The sequence below is a fragment of the Rhineura floridana genome, chromosome 13, assembly GCF_030035675.1.
Source record: "Rhineura floridana isolate rRhiFlo1 chromosome 13, rRhiFlo1.hap2, whole genome shotgun sequence".
Classification (NCBI taxonomy): domain Eukaryota; kingdom Metazoa; phylum Chordata; class Lepidosauria; order Squamata; family Rhineuridae; genus Rhineura; species Rhineura floridana.
Window position 1 is genome coordinate 7,519,671 of NC_084492.1, and position 22,590 is coordinate 7,542,260.

Here is a 22,590-nt window from a genome sequence, read left to right on the forward strand (position 1 = left end):
TAGGGTTGCAGCCTCCGTATGAGATGTAATTGGTACCAAGCTGCCCAGCTCACTGCCGAAATCTGAGCCTCCATGGACAGCTTGGAATCAAGAACCACCCCGAGGCTGCGGACCTGATCTTTCAGGGGTAAACTCACCCCATTAAACTGTAGGTCAACAGCACCCAACCTCCCCCTGTCACCCACAAGTAGCACCTCGGTCTTATCAGGATTGAGCTTCAGTCTGTTCCTTCCCATCCATCCACTCACGGATTCCAGGCACTTGGACAAGGTCTCCACAGCCATCTCTGGTGAAGATTTAAAGGAGAGATAGAGCTGCGTGTCATCTGCATATTGATGACATCGCAGCCCAAAACTCCTGATGATAGCTCCCAGCGGCTTTACATAGATGTTAAATAGCATGGGAGAGAGGATAGAACCCTGTGGCACTCCGCATGTGAGGGGCCAAGGGTCTGAAACCTCATCCCCCAATGCTACCTGTTGATGCCTGTCAGAGAGAAAGGAACGGAACCACTGCAAAACAGTGCCTCCTATTCCCAATCCTTCCAGGCGATCCAACAAGATACCGTGGTCGACGGTATCAAAAGCCGCCGAGAGATCCAGGAGAACAAGAAAGGTGGATTCTCCCCCGTCTAATGCCCTCCTCATATCATCCACCAGAGCGACCAAGGCTGTTTCAGTACTATGTCCAGTCCTGAAACCCAATTGGTATGGATCCAAATAATCCGTTTCATCCAAGTGTGCTGCCAACTGGCCAGCCACCACTCGCTCAATGATCTTCCCCAAAAATGGCAGATTTGAAACGGGGCGAAAGTTGTTCAAGACTTTGGGATCCAAGGAGGCCTTTTTCAAAATAGGTTTTATAATTGCCTCCTTGAGGGCTGGTGGCAAAACACCCTCCTTCAAGGATGCATTTACCACCGCCCTGATCCCTTCGCCTAATTTCTCCCTACATTTCATAAGAAACCATGATGGGCAAGGATCAATCAGACAGGTGGTAGGCTTTACCGTTGAAAGCACCTTGTCCACATCCTCAGAAGGGAGAGGCTGGAACCGATCCCACAGAACCGGACTGCAATTGGTCAACTCTGGATCCCCCACTGCATACACAGCGTACGGAATCGAGTTCTTCAGGTGCTCGACTTTATCAGCAAAGTGCTTTGCCAATTTGTCACAGGAAGCCTTAGAATGTTCCAAGGGTTCCTGAGCAACTGGACCGACCAGGCTTCGGACCACTTGGAACAGCTTCCTGGGACAGCACTCTGCGGATGCAATAGAGGCAGCAAAGAAATCCTTCTTTGTTGCCCTCACTGCCACCTGGTAGGCAGCTATTGCTGCTCTAACCTGTGTCCGAGCATCTTCAGAATGGGATTTTCGCCACTGGCGCTCTAGTCGTCTCACCTCCTGCCTCAGACTACGCAACCGGGGTGTATACCACGGAGCCGTCTGAGTCCTGTTCAGGGGGAGAGGACGTTTCGGAGCCACCTGGTCTAATGCCCTGGTGATTCCCTCATTCCACTCCATCACCAGGGTTTCGACCGGGCGACCTTCAGCAGGTTCCAATTCCCCCAGCGCAGTCAGGAATCCATCCGGATCCATCAGGCACCTGGGGCGGACCATTCTAATAGGTCCTTTACCCCTGCGGAGGGAGTGTGGCATCGAGATGTCAAAATTCACCAGATAGTGATCTGACCATGACACGGGGGTAAAAGAAATAGCCCCCAACTTCAGAACACTTCCTACCGCTCCCAGGACAAATAAAGGTCGAGAGCATGACCGGCTACATGGGTGGGCTCAGTATTATTAAGGTGCAGTTCCCAGGAAGCCATGGTTTCCAGGAAATCCCGAGGGGCTCCACTGAGGGTGGTCTCAGCATGCACGTTGAAATCCCCCAGTACTAAAAGCTCTGGGGTCAACGCTCGTACATCCGAGACCACCTCGAGCACCTCGGACAGGGAGTCTGCCGTGCAGCGGGGCGGGCGGTACACGAGCAAGATCCCCAAACTGCCCTTCGGGCCCAACCTCCAGTACATGCAATCAACACACCCTTGGTCCTTGGGAGCGGAGGCCTGGTGAACATCAAGGACTCCCAATAGATGACTGCCACTCCCCCTCCCCGCTTACCTACCCTTGGTTGCTGTGCATAATAGAAACCCGGCGGACACATGGCCTTAAGGATGGGAGCTGAGGCCTCGTCCAGCCAGGTCTCCGTGATACACACCAGGTCTGCACACTCATCCAGTATCGTATCATGGATGACAGATGTTTTTTGTGTCAGAGACCTGGCATTACACATCAGCAATCGAAGGTCGGTAGGAATCCTGCTTCCCCCAGTTAACTTCTGGTTTTGGGCAGACCTGGAACACGGGATAGGTATTATGCATCTATCCCGTGTTCCTCTAAATTGACATGGTCTGCCCCTAGCATCAATCCGGCACCTGCCGCCCAAACTTGGTATAGCTTGGCCCCTCTCCTTCTCTGTTTCATCCCTCCTTGGTTTGCACATGCCCCTATCCCTAATTGCCTGCTGGACAGGCCTATCTTAAATAATATAACAAATAAACATAAAAACCCACCCCTTACCCCCCGGGGGCTGCCAGTCACTTCTTGTACACCACGACAACATACATACAACAAACATGTAATTAGAACAAAGATACAACACATAACATACGACATAAGACAGACAATACACAACTTACACCTTACATACAACATGCATTTGAGTGTAATCACTCCATACAATTCAACCCGCTAAACCAACATCGTCCAGCACTATATAAGTAGATGAAATCTTCCAGCAGCAGCGCAGCAGCAGCAGCAGCACAGGCAGGCAGATGGCTCTCACTCCCTGGGCAGTGATGGTCCTCTTCCCCTTGCAGGCAGTGGGTCTCCCCACTTAAGGTGGGGGAGGGCCATAGCTCAGTGCTAGAGCATCTTCCTTGCGTGCAGAAGGTCCTAGGATTCAACCCTGACATCTCCATGTAGGGCTGGGAGAAACTCCCTGCCTGAATCACTGAAGAGCTGCTGCCAGTCAGTGTTGACAGTACTGAGCTAGATGGACCAACGGGTCTGATTTCGTATAAGGCAGCTTCCTGTGCTCCGATGGGGTCTCCTGCCAGTACAGATGGCTGCATGTCAGGTCCCAGCCGTGGGAGTTCTCATCAAGGGAGTATTCATCCCAGGAAGATCTGGTCTCGGACCCAGTCCTGGGTCAGCCATCTAGGGGTGAGGAGCCCGGGTGCTCTGATGAGGCTCAGGAAGGGCTGTCTGCACCTAGGCTGAGTTTGGTCTCTGACATTGAGGCTGAACAGGTCCCAAGCCCAAGGGAAAGGCATCACCTCAAACTCCAGTTGGAGACCCGGCCCATCTGGAGGAGTGCCTGACTGCCGCCCAGGGCTCCTTGGGAGAAAAGGTCTGGCTGAAGGCGATTGATAGGAGTCAGCTGAGGTTTGGGATGTGGTTCCAGCAGTTCCAGCTCAAAACCCCCAATGCTAGGCTGGAAGAGCTGCTGGAACAATGGCTGTACACCAGCCCTGTACCTGACCTGGCTGCTGATCTCCTGTTGACGCCAGACCTGACCGTGGACCACCCCAGGCCTGACTCATGCCTTGCCCGGCTTTGCTCTTGGACTGCTCTGACCTTACTTCATGCCTGACCCCTTTGTTGTTGCGGACTCTGATTTTGGGCTGGCCCTGGATACTGCCTTGGGGTTTCCCCATCTGTGTTATCACTCGGGTGTCTCTTGCCTCAGCCCAGAGACTGCATTTGCTCACGGTGAACCTTACATGGTGGGGGCTGCCTGTCCGTGGTGGGTGAGGCTAGAGACGAAAGTGGGTAGGGCCAGAGACGGACCGTCGTACAGCAGGCTGCCTTTCAGCCATGCAAAAGTCAGTTGTTTCTACACACACACCTCTCTCCATCGAGATATGCAAGAGGCATTGTTGCAGTTCAGAGACACATGCCAGCCGGGCAAAAGCATTCAAGGAGCATGCGTCCCCTTACTGCCATGCTTTCTTCTAAGATTGTAGAATAATCTAGCCAGGCTTGAATATTGCTTGCTGCTCCTCAATCGCTATCACCATTTGACCGTCCTTTCTCACTGTCAGAGATAATTGCTTAAATGACTGAATTCTGGGTCTATATGTTTTATCTCCTGCTACTACCAAACTGCTTGGTGATGTAGATGGGACGCCATCATCAGGATTCCCTGTCTCTTCTTCTGCAGTTAGAGAATTCTCACTCTCCACAACTTGGCTTTTTGAAGAAGGAACTAATAAAGGCTTGCTTGCAGTTGGCACTCATAGGGACTCTTCTCGGTGACTAACACACTCCCCTTTCATGCTGATTGGCTCGTAGGACGCTGGAGACATAAGGACCCTGCTGAGACCTGGTTCCCAAAAAAGTAAGGGGTCTAAGACCCCCCCGGAACCCTGGGCGACTACACCCCTGATTATATGGACACAGCCTGCCTTGTGCACCGACCTTGGGGATGGCTCCTCCCCCACGTTCGTTGTTCCACGTGCTCCTTGTGAGATAAAATCAAGAAGCATGAAACCTGCCACTTAGAACAACCCTAAATAGTAGCATGGGAGAAAGAGCAGTACCAATATTTAGGATCTCTTCACACCCTGGGGCTCCAACCCCTCAAGCAGCGCCTTTCCCCATATGGACCATCCTGGACCCCAAGGTCGGCATCTGAGGCCGTTTCCTGCATGTGCCCTCCAAGAAGCACCAGGAAGGGGGCAACAAGAGAACGAGATTTTCCAGTGGTAGCCCCTCATTTATGGAACGTTGTCCCCATGGAAGCTTGACTGGCCCTAACATTGTCATCTCTTTGGCATCAGGCAAAGACGCATTTGTTTTCCCAGGCACTTGGACAGCACAAATAGCTTGGCTTTTTAAGGTTCTCTTTGGTGTCCACTCTTGTGTTGTGCGGGTGTTTTGTTTTTGTCTTTATTTTATGTGATTGAATTATAAAGAACATAACAAAACAAATACAATTAGGGGATGTACATCAAAGATAATTTGTTTTCACTATCACATTACAGCACCACTCCTCTGCGAGGTCAATAGAGGAGCGTAATTTTTATCAATCACAGTTATGAGGTCCAAATTTCATGCATTGGTATAGGCACAGAACTTTGTAAACCATTTGCAGTAGTGATAAAGTGATAAATTCCCACCAAATGGCGTAGAAATGTTCCAGGTCTTCAGATCCGTTCGAGACTATTAAATTGTGTGTTATTTTCTCAGATATCGCCACATTCCAGACATTATTATGCCATAAAGAAAAACGTGTGTATGTTTTTGAGTGATTTCTTAGGTGAACGCTTTTAGAATATTTGTACTGTGTTAATGACTATTTTCTCAGATTGTATTTTGTATTGTGTTTTCTGTATGTTCTTTGGTTGTGGGAACTGACAATTTAAATAAATGAAACATTAAAGGAGACATCCAGGCTGGTTTATTTATTTAACCCTTTTGGGCCACCTTTTAGGGCAGGAGTGGGAAACCTGAGGACCAGGGGACAATGTGGCCCTCCTCCAGGCCCTCCTCCCAAGCCATTCCCCCTCTCCCCAGGCCACAGCCCCTCAATGGACCTGCTCTGTGCCCTCCTTGAGTGCTTTTGCCTGGGTGGAATGTGCCCTTGGAATGTGATGATGAAGGATAGACTCACAGTGTTCTACAAACTTGGGTCTCCAGATGTTGTTTGTTTGTTTATTCTTACATTTATATCCCACCTTTTATCCAGGGAGCTCAAAGTGGCATACAAACATGGTTCTTCCTCTCCCATTTTTATCCGCACAACAGTCCTGTGAGGTAAGTTAGGCTGACAAACAGTGACTGGCGCAAGGTCACCCAGTGAGCTCCATGGCTGAGTGGGGATTTGAGCCCTGGTCTCCCAGGTCCCAGTCCAACACTCTATGCATTACACCACACTGGCATCTTGATAGAGTACAACTGCCATCATCCCTGGCCATTAACCATACTGTCTGGGGATGATGGGAGTTGTAGTCCACCAACATCTACAACTCTGCCATCCTGTTTTTTCTCTGTTCTAGGTATATGAAGGAGAGGGGCTGCCTGAGGCAGTGCCTCGGCGTCCCGCAAAGTGCGACGCTAAGTATGCACTTAGCATCGCACTTGGAGTCGTTTTGGGGTTGCCTTGGAGAAGAAGACCATGGAAGGTTCTTTGTTTTGTTTTGTTTTCTGATAACTGTTATGATATGATGTGGGAATTACCTTATTTTATATCTAGTTACTGTATTGTGTACATTGTACATTTTATGATAGTTGTTGCTTTTTAATGATGTTACTTGATTTTGAATTGTATTGCTTATACTGATGTATTTGTAAGCCGCCTTGAGGGCCTTCTGGCCAAAAGGCGGGGTACAAATAAATCTATAATAATAATAATAATAATAATAATAATAAGGTATTACAAAAAGCGCAATCGCAAACAATTCCGAAGAGGAAGAAAAACGGAAGACATCGGAAAAAGCCAATGTGGCTACACGGAAGACTGGTGGAGGAGGTAAAAGTAAAAAAGAGCATGTATAAAGAATGGAAGGAAGGACGCATCACCAAGGAAGAGTACCGACGAGTGGCTCGGGCTTGCAGGAATAGCGTAAGGAAAGCTAAAACCCAGAATGAGCTGAGGCTGGCGAGGGAAGCGAGGAACAACAAAAAGGGGTTTTTCAGATATGTTCGAAGCAAGAGAAAGACCAAGGAAACGGTGGGACTGCTGCTCAATGAGGAGGGCAAAATGTTGACAGATAACAAGGAAAAGGCAGAACTGCTCAACGCCTATTTTGCCTCCGTTTTCTCCCAAAAAGGGAACAGTGTGCAACCTTGCATCGGTAGCAATCTCAGTAAGGGGTCGGGACTGCAGTTCGAGATTGATAAGGAGATAGTCAGGAAATACCTAGTTAACCTAAATGAATTCAAATCTCCAGGGCCTGATGAACTGCATCCCAGAGTATTGAAGGAACTTGTGGATGTACTCTTGGAACCTCTTGCCATCATCTTTGAGAAATCCTGGAGAACGGGAGAGGTGCCGGAGGACTGGAGATGGGCAAACGTCGTCACACTCTTTAAAAAGGGTAAAAAAGAAGATCCGGGGAATTACAGGCCGGTCAGTCTGACTTCGGTACCAGGAAAGATATTAGAACAGATAATAAAAGAGTCCATTGGCAACTATCTAGATGACAATGCTGTGATTGGTAGGAGCCAGCATGGGTTTGTCAAGAAAAAATCCTGTCAAACTAATCTCATCTCTTTTTTTGATCGGGTCACCAGCTTAGTAGATGGTGGAAATGCTGTAGATGTCATCTGTCTAGATTTCAGCAAAGCGTTTGACAAAGTCCCCCACGACCTTTTGATTAGCAAACTGGTCAAATGCGGACTAGATGGAAATACTGTCAGGTGGATTCACAACTGGTTGGAAAACCGTACTCAAAGAGTGGTCGTTGGTGGCTCTGCTTTGGACTGGAAGGAGGTTTCGAGTGGAGTGCCACAGGGTTCTGTCCTGGGGCCGATACTCTTCAACATTTTTATCAATGACTTAGATGACGGGGTGGAGGGAAGCTTTATGAAGTTTGCGGATGATACGAAACTGGGAGGGATAGCTAACACAATGGAAGACAGGAATAAAATCCAAAGGGACCTGGATAGACTAGAAAATTGGGCTAAAATTAATAAAATGAAATTCAATAAAGACAAATGCAAGATTCTGCATTTAGGCCACAAAAACAAAATGCACGGGTACAGGATGGGAAATACCCGGCTTAGCAGTAGTGCGTGTGAGAAGGACCTTGGAATTGTAGTGGATCGCAAGTTGAACATGACCCAGCAGTGTGATGCTGCGGCAAAAAAGGCAAACGGGGTTTTGGGCTGCATAAACAGAGCTATAGTTTCCAGGTCGAGGGAAGTAATAGTCCCACTATATTCTGCATTAGTCAGGCCTCATCTGGAATACTGCGTTCAGTTCTGGGCGCCTCATTTTAAGAAGGATATAGACAAGTTAGAGCGGGTTCAGAAGAGGGCGACGAGGATGATAGCCGGTATGGAGAACAAGTCTTATGAGGAAAGGTTGAAGGAACTTGGCATGTTCAGTCTGGTGAAGAGAAGGCTGAGGGGTGACATGATTGCACTCTTTAAGTACCTGAAGGGCTGTCACATAGAGGAGGGTACAGATTTGTTCTCTGCTGCCCCAGAGGGTAGGACTAGGTCTAATGGTTTTAAGTTGCAGGAGCGTAGATTCAGATTGGACATTAGAAGGAACTTCTTGACAGTAAGGGCAGTTCGGCAATGGAACCGACTGCCTAGGGAGGTGGTGGGATCCCCTTCGCTGGATGTCTTGAAGCAGAGGCTGGACAGCTATCTGCGGGAGATGCTCTAGCTGTGGATTTCCTGGTGTGAGTAGGGGGTTGGACTCGATGGCCTACAAGGCCCCTTCCAACTCTGTGATTCTATAACATCTGGGGAAACAAGGTTGAAGAACAGTGGGAAACAGAGATGCGTGTCTGGAAACCTCTGACTTTTGAATGGCTAGATTGTAGCTACTTGCCGCCCTGGTCTCCTACTTAGAGGAAGGGTGGGATATAAATCTAATAAATAAATAAATACATCCATCCATACATACTATATAGAGGTGAAAGCCATTGCTCTGTCCATTTCTGCCTATGGCCACACCCATTTCCCCCTTCTCACCCCACCCACTGACATGTCACTGACATGTGGCCCCTGGAAGGTTGTGCATCAGGGAGTGTGGTCCTCAGGCTCAAAAAGATTTCCCACCCATTTTAGGGTTTCTATCATATAAATGCAAGGTCCCAATAAAAGCAAAACAGTATAACATCCAAAATAATATAAAAGACAGCAAGAAGAATCAAAACGATAACATAGCAGCAAACCTTATTAGCAATAAATAGCAACAGCCAACGAGGCACAATATCATTAAACTGAATAAACGAATTCAGCACCAGAGCAATGAGCTGCAGTGAAATATACGAACCAAGAAAAAACAGTTTGGAACAAATAGGACTTTAAAGGGCCATGTGGTCCTCTGTTGGAAGAGAGTTCCATACATGTGTAGACCAAGCTTTACGTGTTGCCTTTTGGTATGCACACGTCCTTACTCGTGTACAGGGCTGTGGTTGGGTGGCTCCAGACTGTAGTCACAGTCACACTATATATTTATTCCACTCTTATTCCACTTTAAACCGTCATAGCTTCCTCCAAAGAATCCTGGGAACTGCAGTTTGTGAATAGTGCTCAGAGTGGTTAGGAGAACCCTCTTCCCCTCACAGAGCTACAATTCCCAGAATGGTTTAACAGTTAATCCCTCTTCCCAGAGAACTCTGGAAATTGTAGCTCTGTGAGGGAAATAGGGGTCTCCTAAGAACTCAGCACCCTTCACAAACTACACTTCCCAGGATTCTTTGGGAGAAGCCATAATTGCTTAAAGTGGAATAATAGGGGAATAAATATCTGGTGTGAATATGGTCTATCAAGGTTTGCAGAAGGGATTCAAGTGTATAAAAGAACTTCAGGTTTGTGCAATTAAAGTAGATGATGGTGCTTGGTCACCCTTGCACTATAAATCCACTTTAAAAAGAATGGCATCTTTTGCAGTTTGGAAAATGACAGGGCATTGACAATTTTGTGATGGACAAACGACTAATGGGAAGACATATAAACACACCGCATGCATATCAGGATAAATGCAGAACAAATGCTCATTGTCTGACCTGCAAACAAATCAGAACACACACACACACACACACACACACAAACAGAGAGAGAGAGAGAGAGAGAGAGAGAGAGATTTTGGTGTGCACCTAAAAATGTAAAGTGCAAATGCAACAATTGTGTTTGCAAGTGTGTGTATTATATTATACAGGTACACCTGTTTGAGGAACTTGGAATGGTTGCACCTCCATACTTGAATGTATGCTCGGTAGCAAACCTGGCTTTCATACCACATAATGTGCACTTAGCACTGATACCTCAAGGTTTGAAAGCATTTTGCATGTGTTATCTTTGTAACCCTTACAATAATCTTGTATTGTCAATGTGCTGAACCGGTGCCTGGCTGCAACAATGGACTGGATGAGGGCTAATAAACTGAGGCTCAATCCAGACAAGACTGAGATGCTGCTAGTGTGTGGTTCTTCTGACCAGATGGTGGATGTCCAACCTGTTCTGGATGGGGTTGCACTCCCCCTGAAGGAGCAGGTTCGTAGCTTGGGGGTTCTCCTAGAACCATCTCTGTCACTTGAGGCTCAGGTAGCCTCGGTGGCACGGAGTGCCTTCTACCCACTTTGGTTGGTGCCCCAACTACGTCCCTATCTGGACAGGGATAACCTGGCTTCAGTTGTCCATGCTCTGGTAACCTCCAAATTAGATTACTGCAATGCACTCTACGTGGGGCTGCCTTTGAAGATGGTTCGGAAACTGCAGCTTGTGCAAAATGCAGCGGCCAGATTGGTACAGGGACCAGATGGTCCGAACATATAAAACCAATTCTGGCCCGCTTGCATTGGCTGCCTGTATGTTTCTGAGCTCGATTCAAGGTGCTGGTTTTGACCTATTGTGGTTGGGACCACAATACCTGATGGAACGCCTCTCCCGATATGAACCCACCCGTACACTACGCTCAACATCAAAGGCCCTCCTGCGGGTGCCTCCTCTGAGGGAAGCTGGGAGGGTGGCAACAAGGGAGAGGGCCTTCTCAGTGGTGGCCCCCAAATTATGGAATGATTTTACTGACAAGGTGCGCCTGGCGCCAACACTGTTATCTTTTCGGTGCCAGGTCAAGACTTTCCTCTTCTCCCAGGCATTTTAGCATGTGTTTTAAATTGTTTTTATATTGTTTTAAATTTTAAAATTGTGTTTTAAATTGTTTTTAAAATATGTGTTTAAATTGTATATTTGTTTTATTAATGTTTTTGATTGCTGTAAACCGCCCAGAGAGCTTCGGCTATGGGGAGGTATGTATAAATAAATAAATAAATAAATAAATAAATAAATAAATAAATAAATAAATAAATAAATAAATAAAATGAAGCAGGTCAGCATTATTTCCACCATAATGTTTAATGGCAGGCTGAAGCTGAGCACAGAGGCTTGTCCTGGACCATTTAGGCACAGGCTTAGATGAGATTTGACCACAGAACATAGCTCACATGTTTAGCTACTAAATTACAGGAAACGTCAAAGACCAAATAAGACTCCAGCCTCCTTGTAGCAAATGTCTTGTTTCCGGGGACTAGGGATGGAAAGATCTTCCATTTCTGTTCTCTCCGTTTCTCATTTTTCCAACCTTATATTCAGTTCTCCACATTTCTGCAGCAGTGGGCAATTTTTTCTTTTAAATCCTCATGAAAATTCTTGACTTCCGGGAAGGGTTGCTTTGCCTGTGCTGCCTCTGAGTCTGAGCTCTCGTCTCAGAAGAAGCTTTTTCAGCTTAAAAATCAGTCACAATGCTCTTTTTGACTGGTAAAGATTTTCTCCCGGTCAGGGAGAAACGTAGAGATTAACCACAAAGCCTGTTTTTGTGGGGAGGACTGGATTTCATTTATTTATGAGAGAAGGTTCAAACTGCAATGCCGGACGGACTTTCATCAAGCTCTAGCTGATTACAGCGACACGTTTATCTTTTCTTTAAAGAAAAACGGACTTCAACAGGCAGATAAGCATCCTTCTTTCTATTTTCTTTTTTCACTTGGTTTAAATTGGTGTAGCAAAAAAGAGATTTGTCAATGAATCAGCTGTGAAGAACTTCTAGGTGAGTTATGGCTTTTCTCTTTCACTAACGAAATTAAGGAGGAAAGAAATCGAAAAAGCTTATCTTTATTTTTATCGCAAAAAGCTGTCCTGGAGGTGCATTCTAAAGATACTAACGGAAGAGGGATTTCTATTTCGAGGAGGGGGATTTTTTTTTTTTTATCTATTTCATTTTGACGAATCTGCTTGTTCACGACACCATTAATTGTTTTGATGTTGGGAACTAAGTTTGTTTTGTATTCCTGAATACATAGAGATAAGGCAGGCTGTACTGTCTACACTGATATAAGAGCCTGGAATATTAACCCAATTGTGGCTGAAATAATTTTTGTCTTTGTGGCTTTAAGAATGACAACCAGGAAAGTGATTGAGACCATGGAAGAAATTATGTTTCAGAAAATAATGGGTGAGATTGAGATAATGAAACAAACCCTGAGACAGGGTAGACAGGAGATGAAAATTGAATTTAATAAAATGGCGCAGGAGTTTAAAGAAATAGTGGATTCTGTGAGAGAGGAGTTTGATGGGATAGGGAAGCTACAAGACCTGGAGAGTGGAACAAATGTGAAATTGGAAAAAGATTTGGAGTTTATGGATGTTAGAAATAAAGTTTACTGTTTGGAATTCAACGTTGCCTCTGAAGAAATTAATGAAGATTTTGGTGGTAAAGTTATCAATGTTTTGGATAATTTTCTGGATTGGAATGATGTGATGGAGTCTGACATAGAAAAAATCTATGGAGTTGGTTACAGATATGTGACAGTGGAGAAACTCTTAAGAGGTGAGCCAGTGCATTTTGTAAAAAAGAAGAACAGAGATATGACTTTGCAGCAATATTTCAGCAACATATTCAGATTTCTTGACTGGAATGATGTGATGGGGCTTGACATAGAAAAAATTTATGGAATTAACTACAAATATGTAGATAATTTTAGAGATAGGATTGTTATATATTGTAGACCTATAACTGATCTGCGACAAATCGGAAGTCAACATTTTATTTTATTGTTTAATTGTTTTTGTTTTGTTTTGTTTGTCTTTGAAAATTTGAATAAAAATTAATGATAAAAAAAAATCCTTATGAAAATTCCTCAGCATTTTCATGCAAATTGCTCCTAATAAACACATTTTATGTAGGTTTGACAAATATACACATTGTGCAAGCAATTTCTCCTAATATAATGCATTTTAATGTTATTTTCACTAATATATTCATTTTATGCACACTTTCCCCTAATATATGCATTTTTTTAAACAGTTTTGGTTGGAGAACAAAATTCAGATAATTTTGAAGGATGACTATTTCCATTCTCATATAGTTTTGGAAAATGCAAATCTGATAAATTCAGCTTTATCTGCAAATTGAATCGAATTTCTCCATCCTGGATGGGGACAAATACATTCCTTCCTGGTTTGTCATTCCCCTTTCTCCCTTTTACTAATAACCCTTTTTGTCCCTTGCAGACTGCCAGGAGCTGTTGTTGCCTGAACTGATGGCGTACACGATCAGCTCCAGTCCTTCTGTGCCGGTGGGGCCTCAGTATTGTGTTTGCAAAGTTGAACTGTCTGTGTGTGGCCAAAATCTTCTGGACAGAGATGTCACCTCGAAATCTGACCCCTTCTGTGTCTTATTTATGGAAGTCAACGGCAAATGGACAGAGGTAAGACCCAATACGTTGCCCTATATCGGCGATTGCCAACCTTTTGGGGCCAGTGGGCACATTTGGAATTTTGAGAAAGTGCTGTGGGCACCAGGAACAAAATGGCTGACAGGGGGCGTGGCATAATGGATTCACTGTTTGAGACTGGCTAAGCAAAAAGAGTAAACAGTCTCGTGTCATGTGCACTCTGGATTTTTCAGGGGATATTTACTGAGACTTTTTGTGGGCGCCATACTGATGGGCACACTGGCAGCCACCATGGCAACACCTGCCCTATATTTTTTTCTAGCTTGTTGGGTTGACTTGTCTTAATTCTGGCAAGCAGCTGCTGCTCTTGCTACATTAGGGAAGCAACAGAGCAGGTAAGCATCAGAGCTGACCCTGTGGGCGTTTGGAGCAGGGCAGAGACCTATCTTTGTGGTTTCTTCCACCCCACACCATGGTGTGGACTGTATCAGCCACACTGCGTTTGCTGTCCTGTACAGCTAACACAAGTGCCTGTGTCCCTTGGCCTCCCTTTCAGTTTCTTCCTTTACTGCCATAGACTGACTACAATACATAATAAATTATAATCTCACTGCTACATAACCGCCTCTCTCCAAATGAATCTGCCCAGATCCTGCAACTGTCATCAGAGGCCTTTCTTACGTGCCTCCTCTGAGATGGTACAGAGGATGGCAATGAGAGACCAAGCCTTTTTGCTGGTGATCCCCACCTGTGGAACACTCTCCCCAGGGATACCCACTTTGCCCCAACATTGTCAGCCTTTAGGTGCCAGGCAAAGACATTCCTGATTGCCCAGGTATTTGGATTTAATTTAGATTGTAATGTGGTATGATCTATGGCCTGTTTTGACATTTGTCTTTTAGTGGGATGAGGTAGGATTCATCCTTTTGACTATTGTTGATGGATGAGCACCTTTAGTTAGTACTTGTTATGTTTTATTTTTGTGTTTATTTTGTTTGAATTTTAATTGTTTGGTAAGTTGTACGGTGTTTAAATTATTCTGTATGTGGCATTGAGACAGTCAGTAAAAAGTGATGAACAAATATATTAAAAATTATTAATACACAACATTAACAACAGCAGTTAATGGTTCACTTGAAGTATATAAAAATGTAAGCAACCATGACGTTTACAAATAGATCAATTAATAATATTCAATGCCTTCGTATCCCAAAGTAGCCCCAAAGCCAATGGCATTCATGCCTAGCAATCCTCCCCCCAAATTTCCCCTAGACCCAAAAAGGCCAGAAATCTCCCTCTCAGTTTTTCATCCAGCAGCAACTCCATTAGGAAGGCTTCTGAGGCAAGGCAGGTAGAAGCAGCCATCTCCTGCTCTGATGATGCCAACATTTTTCTTAATTTCCACAATAATGCCAGGAACTTTTTCTAAAACAGGAGAGGCCGTAGCCTTTGAAGAAGACCCTGGTGTTATGATAAACAGTTAGCATTGTTCTTCAACCTTGGGTCCCCAGATGTTGTTGGACTACAACTCCCGTGATCCCTTGACCACTGGCTAAGCTGGCTGGGGATGATGGGAGTTGTAGTCAAAGAACATCTAGGGACCCAAGGTTGAAGAACAGTGACACAGAGAACCAGGTTTGATACGCATTCAGGCATTTACAAATCTAATACTGGATAAATTGCTCAAGAGGTTGGGGGATGGCCAACTTCAGTTGTGCTTGGAGGACATGGATTATCTAGGCCCATTTAAATCTGGCTTTAGTCTGGGATATAACACTGAGACTTGATTGCCTTGATTGATGGCCTTTGTTGGGAAAGAGATGAGGGGAGTGCAACCCTGTTGAATCTCCTTTCAGTAGCTTCGAGAGTTGGGGGCATTATAGAATCATAGAATCATGGAAGGGACCTATAAGGCCATCGAGTCCAACCCCCTGCTCAATGCTGGAATTCAACTTCAAACATACCTGACAGCTTCCTCTTGAATGCCTCCAGGATTGCCCACCACCTCCCTAGGTAATTGGTTCTATTGTTGTACCGCTCTAACAGTTAGGAAGTTTTTCCTGATGTTCAGTCGAAATCTGGCTTCCTGCAACTTGAGCCCATTATTCCGTGTTCTGCACTCTGGGATGATCGGGAAGAGATCATTGCCCTCCTCTGTGTGGCAACATTTCAAGTACTTGAAGAGTGCTATCATATCTCTCCTCAGTCTTCTCTTCTCAAGGCTAAAGATGCAATCTTATCCCCCATGCTCTTTTAAAGAGGAAGCCTCTAGGATTGGTAATCAGGAAATGTGGAGCAAAGTGTCATCAACATGTAGATGACACCTAATACAATAAATTAAAGCTGAATCTGAACAAGATGGAGGTGGGCCTGCCCTAGATGGGATTGCACTCCCTCTGAACGAGCAAGAATGTAGATTGGGGTTTGGTCCTTGATCCAGCTTTCTCTCTTGAAGCCCAAGTGATTTTGGAGGCCAAGAGTGCATATTTCTGGCTATAGCTGGTTCTCTAGTTACAGCCATTCCTAGATAGCAAAAGCCTGACCATTGTCATCCAGGTTTTGATAACCTCCAGATTGGACTGTTGCAATGTGCTGTACATGGAGCTGCCCTTGAAGACAGTTCAAAAGTTGCAGCTAGTGCAAAATGTAGCAGCCAGAGTGGCAATGGACATACCTAGTCATGCCAATATAACGGTGGTGTTGTGGGAATTGCACTTGTTGCCAGTTTGTTTCCAAGCCCAATTAAATGTCCTTGTAGTACATATAAAACCCCTATGTGACTTGGGACCCAAATATCTGAAGGAGCACCTCTTTCCATCTCAATATGCTGGTGATTCTGCTGCCTGGGGAAATCCAGGTTGGTAGTGGTGCACGGGCAGGCTTTGCCTCTGGAACGACCTCCCCTGAGGTGCATCAAGCACTGACATTTTTCATTGCCTACTGAAGATACACACCTTTACCCAGGCCTTTTGGGAGGGGTTGATGTTTGAAAGCACTCATATAATTGCCTAGTTTTCTATCCTGCTTAAAGGTTCTGTTTAATTATTGTGAGTTTATATTGTTCATTGTTCATTTTATGATGTTTCTGTCATGTATTTCTGACCTAGGACCGTAGGGCGATTTATATACCAAAGTTTATAAATAAACAAACCAATAAATAAATAATAGATTCGACCTATGAGCTGCCTAATTTCAAGTTTTGACAGGGTCGCTAGTTATAGGCCAGTATCTATGAGTCGACCTCTTGGCTTTTCTGTGCACTTTTTTCCCCCTCCACCAGGAAATACTAGATTCTTGCAGTCTTGGCTCTGCACTGCCCACCCATATCGTAATCTTAACATTCTAAGGTGCAAAGTTTGTGAATTTGTGGCCCAGGAAGGAGTTAGCTATTGTCTAGGCAGAAACTTTAATAGGCTCCTGCTTGGGTTGGTCAAACATTTCTGTTATCACCTCTTTGCAGACTCCTGTCTTGATTAAATCTGTCGGCAAATTCTTTCCTTTCATAGATTTCTCAAGACATTTTAAAAGCTCCATAAGAAAGGTTTCTAGAGCAAACCACTAACCAGGTAAATCTGTCAGTGCTCACTCTGGAAGGCCTGTCTCATTAACTGTTCGGCTTACCTGCAATGGTTTTGTCTGCTGTGGTTTCCTTGACCTGTTCCTTCTTCCCATGAGCTCCTGTAAAAGGAACCAAGAGGAGGTTGGCAGGCAGGCTGGTTGACCGCTTGTGTGTGAAGCCTTGTTCTAGAGTGTCCATCCCATGCCCTGAATTGTCCTGTTTTGAACATAGGAAGCTGTTTCATCTGCTGGTCTGCACAGTATTGTCTATACCAGGGGTGAGGAACCTTCTGCAGCCCAAGGGCCACATTCCCATCTGGGCAATCTGCCAGGGGCCATGTGCCAGTGGTGGGCGGGGCCAAAGGCAAAAGTGGGCGGAGCAGTGCATGTAAATTTTACCTTTGTGCTGTAGGATAGTTTCTACTCGCATGCCCCTCTCAGTCCTCCATCCAGGCAAGCAAGAGGCTTTGTCAGAGGACAAGCTGGGCAAAAAAATCTCAAGGAGGCTGGGGAGGGGTGTGTCCTGGGGAGAGTCCTGAAGGCCAGACAGGGCATTTGGCCCCCAGCCTGAGGTTTCCCCACCCAACAGTCAGTCTTTCCAGAGCTTGGAAAAATTACTTTTTTAAATTACAACTCCCATCACCAGAGCTTGGAAAAGTTACTTTTTTGAACTACAACTCCCATCAACCCAGCCAGCATGGCCACTGGATTGGGCTGATGGGAGTTGCAGTTCAAAAAAGTAACTTTTCCAAGCTCTGCATCAGCCCCAGCCAGCATGGCCACTGGATTGGGCTGATGGGAGTTGCAGTTCAAAAAAGTAACTTTTCCAAGCTCTGCATCAGCCCCAGCCAGCATGGCCACTGGATTGGGCTGATGGGAGTTGCAGTTCAAAAAAGTAACTTTTCCAAGCTCTGCATCAGCCCCAGCCAGCATGGCCACTGGATTGGGCTGATGGGAGTTGCAGTTCAAAAAAGTAACTTTTCCAAGCTCTGCATCAGCCCCAGCCAGCATGGCCACTGGATTGGGCTGATGGGAGTTGCAGTTCAAAAAAGTAACTTTTCCAAGCTCTGGTCTTTACTGGCTGTCGGAGCTTCTCCTGGGTTTCAGACAGGAGTCTTTCCCCAGCCCTCCCTGGAGATGCCATGGATGGAACCTGAGACCTTTGACATGCAAAGCAGGCACGTTCCTGCTGGCTCTTATTCGTCTCTCTCTCCTCTCAGCCTTTCCCTTCTGTTAGCATTAGATTAGCAAAAGCCACATTGTGGGCCCCTACCCTTTCCCAAACCACTTCACGTCCAGCTACAGGAATACCCTGCTATACGGACCTTCACTTTACGGACACTCCCAAGTACAGACATATTTACAGTAGCACCATTCCCCCGTTTACGTACGCTCGCTTCGCAAGAACAGACACTTAACGGCATGACGCCACCGCCCGATCAGTTTCCAACTACAAACTTTTTCTTAAAATAAGGTCTGCTGTATTTATTTTAGTTATAAATGCGTTATTTACATCGGTTATGCCCGTGTATGACGATTGCAGTGCAGTATATGCATCAATAAGTGAAAAAAGGTAGTGCTTCATTTTAAGTACATTTTCAGTTTACTTACTTGCTCTTGACCCATTGCGTATGTTAATGAGGGGTATTCCTGTCAAAACTCAGCTCTGTCTGGTTCACTGCATCCCAACTGGCTACACACTATTTCTCCTGATAAACTCATTTTTATGAAATTTTGACTAATGTGCACATTTTTGCAAGCAGTTTCTCCTAATGTGGTGCATTTTGTATGTTACTTTCACTAATATATTCATTTTTACGCACACGTTCCCCTCATACATGCATTTTTGTAAACATTGGTTGGAGAGCTGCATTGCAAAATTTGGAGAAGTGCAAATTTTGAAGGTTGTCTGTGTTTTGGTCCTTCAATTGATTCAGCTTTCATTGCAAACTGAACTGAATTTCTCTCCCATCCCCAGAACAACGGCATTGGCGCTGAAGCGTGTGTGTCTCGCCCTAACACTGACTTAAAGATGTGTGGTTTTTATTCTGCCTGTGCTATTTTTGGACGGTTGCTTCACAAAATATGCGGTGCGGAATAAAAGAGAGAGGAGTTGTGAATGGATCCTCTGTGAGACATGGCTATTGCTTGCTTGCTGTGACTCTGAAGGAAAGTCAGAAAATGGCCAGTGTTGGCAGCATGTGTGATGAAGGGAGAGAGGGTGTATTTTCAGCCTTGCCACCAGAACCTGGGCTGCTTCCAGATGGGTGTAAATCAAGGAGCAGCCTACATGCAGAAGTCTCCAGTGGGAAAGGTTTGCTGGTACTGAGAAACTGTTGAAAATAATGCTGCGCTTTTAAATACCCTTTAAAAAAAAACCTTTCTTCAGATACTAACAGTTTTGGAGCCCAAACTATGAAACAATACGGAGATAAAAGCATGCTCAGTTGAAGTCCCAAGGTTTGCAGAACTATAAAGCATCCTTCCCCTACAAAGGCCAATGAGGGCTGAGCATGTTTAGTAGCTATTGAAAGCTGAGTGTCAGCTGGAAAAGAAAAACAGAACATGGGGTGGAGAATGGAATGGAATATCTGGGAGGAGTGGCTGGCTGGGGTACCTCTGTTCCTAGTGGGGACATTCTGCAACATTTTGTTGCAGGTCTCACTGATTTGAGATCTACAAGAAAAAGCTTTGCTTCTCTCTCTCTCTCTCTCTCTCTCTCTCTCATATACGCACGTGTGTATTTCTGACATCCCTCTGTATGCCATACTGTATGGATGGTTCTGAGAATTGGAAAGAAGTTAGTAAAAAATGTTGTGAGGAAATAATTTTTGTGGAAAGCTGCATTTTATGGGGGCAGGAAACACAAAGGCTCTTTCGGGATGTAGCAGTTCAGGACCGTGAAAGATGGGGACAAACCCCCAAAGCATTCCCCCCCTCCTTCATTGCAATCAGATAAACGCGTGTGGAGAAAAGTGGATATTTTATTGGCATTTGCTCAGTGTTTTTGTTCTTTTTATGTAATGAAATGCTTTTACGTCTGCAGTGCAGTCGGAATATATAATCGAAAACTTAGGCTAACTTGGTATGCATCCTGCATCTCATAATACTAGAGTCATGTCCTCCTTATTACCTTTCTGCAAGGTTCTGGCCATGTTGGAAACAGCATGCTGAACTAGACAGGCCTAGCAAGGCTTTTCTTACATTTAAAATGCTTAGAAGTGATGGTGCAGTGGAATTTTAGGTGCAGGTTCATTGCATTGTCTCTAGCTTTTCTTCAGTCTTAATTTAAAGATGTTAGGCTTGTTCACTCATTACAGTGGACACATGTTCAGGCTGTCTCTACACATGTGCAAGTGTTTGTGTGAAAGAGTGTACACTTGTTGATTTGCACAGCTCAGCTATTGTGTACAGACGTATACAGACCGTACACTCATTGAACATTACATGTACATCAATGTGTGAGTGTTCAGTTCAGTACTGTACACAGTTTGCACACGATGAATGTAACATAATTGTTGTGCCCATTGTGGGGCTAGGTGCCATGATCATACAACTTTGTAGGTCAGCTCTTGACTGTTTTTGCAGTTACAGATCTTTGGGTCTCTGTGGATTGGCCTTTGATCTTCTCTAGATCCTGGGGTGGATCCTAATAATATGTTTTTAATAATGTTTTTAACCTTTTAAAAAAGTTTTTAAAATGTTTTTAATGCTGTTTTGTCTTAATGTATTTTAAGATTTGTGTTTATGATGTTTTAAAGTGTTTTTAGTGCCTTGTTTGCCGCCCTGGGCTCCTGCTGGGAGGAACGGCGGGATACAAATTAATTAATTAAATAATAAATAGATAATAATTTGCACATACCCCTGAAATATGATGGTGCTATTACATATGATCTGGGCTGGCTCTGCTGTTAGACACAGTGAGGCAACTGCCTCAGGCAGCAGATGTGAGCACAACAGTGGCAGCATTTCCAGTCAGGGCTGGCACCAGACTTCAGAGGCTGTCAATATGGTGCTGTCGATGGGCCCCCATCCTCCCAAGACACACACTCAGTACCCCCGCACCCCAATGCAGCGGCACCTTTTTGGATTTTAGAGTTGGGTAGGAGGCAGTGCTGCTCTTGAAAAGGAGCCAAAATGGCTGGCCACCATTTTAATTTACTTAAAAAGCAGGGCCCCAGTTTATAGATATATTGGTCAAGGCATTGTATTTTGGGCAAATTGTAAGGGTGGCTGGCCACTGCAGATGGGAGCCAAATATGGGTCCCATCCAAAGGAGGCACTGCCTCATACCCAACATTTATATGGCTTCCCAAGAGCCCAGCGAGGGAGGCAGTACTGTTGAGTCTGGCTGCTGAGGTGCCCTCCTGGGCTGCTGGGGCCCTTGGCTAGTCCCCGGCCTGGCCAACCACTGGTGCTGGACCTGCTTCCAGCTGTCCCTCCTGAATCCCTGGCTAGCCCCCTATGTTGGAGATCAGAACTACATGTGCCACAGACCTGTCAGGCATCCTCCTGAACTAACTAGCTGCCCTCATGTCCATTGGAGGACACTCTCCTGTGACTAGTGCTGAAGTAAGACCACATCTGCACTGTACATTTGAAGCAGTGTTCCATTTTAAACAGTCATGGCTTCCTGCAAAGAATCCTGGGAACTGTAGCTTATTAAGGCTGGTGAGAGTTGTTAGGAGACCCCTATTCCTCTCATGGAGCTACAATTCTGGAGTGCAGGGCCAGAAGGTGGTCAGGTTGGGCCCTGCGGCCCAGAGGGGCCCCTGAAGGGCCCCTCCTTAGAGTGGAGGGGTGGCACTCCCATTCCATGATCTGTGCAGCATCGGGTCCTGCAGCCTGACCCTGCCGCAGATCGTGGAGAGGGAGCTCCCAGGCATCCCTCCAATACAGGCAGCGCAGGCTTCAATAAGCCTGCATGCACACCCCATCTACCTGTCCAATCCATGTGAATGCCATGCGCACTGTGCATGCATGCCTGCCATCACCCAAGATGGTGGTGGTGGCTTCCCTAAGGGCCTATCTTGACTGATGGCAACCATGCACGCTATGCACACATGTCATTCACACAATATGAGAGGTAGGTGGGGTGCGTGGGCAGGCTTATTAGCCCTGTACCGCCTGTGTGTGGGTGTGTTGGGCTACAGTACCATGGGCCTGAGTGTCAGCTTTTACAGGGAGATGTCAGCATCAGTGGGATGCAGGCTGGGCTGTAAATTTCTTAGTAACTGTCAGGGTTGTAAAGTATTTAGCCAGCAGCTTGGGTTATAAATCTGCCAGGCTAGAGAGATAACCAGGGGGAGGGCGAGAGAAGGTCAGAGGGTTTGTTCCGAGCTCACGTGCCAAGTCAGTGTCCATGAAGCAAAGTCAATGGGGGGTTCCTAGTCCAGTTTTCCAAAAGGTCAGTCCAAGAGTCTGGGTTCTGGAAGATAGGAGGACCACAGAGATCACACCTGACATTGTAGTCAGCAGCCTGCTGCAGTCACGAACTGCCTTTTAAATCTCACTCCCTAAGGCAGATGCAGGTAATCAGCCTCCCGGCTTCTAAGAGTTTGCTTGTCTTAAACAGCCAGGCCGGCTACGCTGCTGCGTGACTTTCTGTCGTC

The 22,590-nt window shown here is 45.6% G+C and overlaps 1 protein-coding gene across 2 annotated transcripts in view; it reads left to right on the forward strand.

The window, feature by feature from the left end:
• The window catches only part of CPNE2 (copine 2), a 214,690-nt gene that overhangs the window by 60,021 nt on the left and 132,079 nt on the right, over positions 1–22,590 (forward strand). For both annotated transcript variants that reach the window (XM_061593744.1, XM_061593745.1), the window contains exon 2: positions 13,257–13,453. In XM_061593744.1, coding sequence (XP_061449728.1) covers positions 13,286–13,453 — 168 coding nt within the window. In that variant the 5' untranslated portion in view covers positions 13,257–13,285. The remainder of the gene's footprint in view (positions 1–13,256; positions 13,454–22,590) is intronic.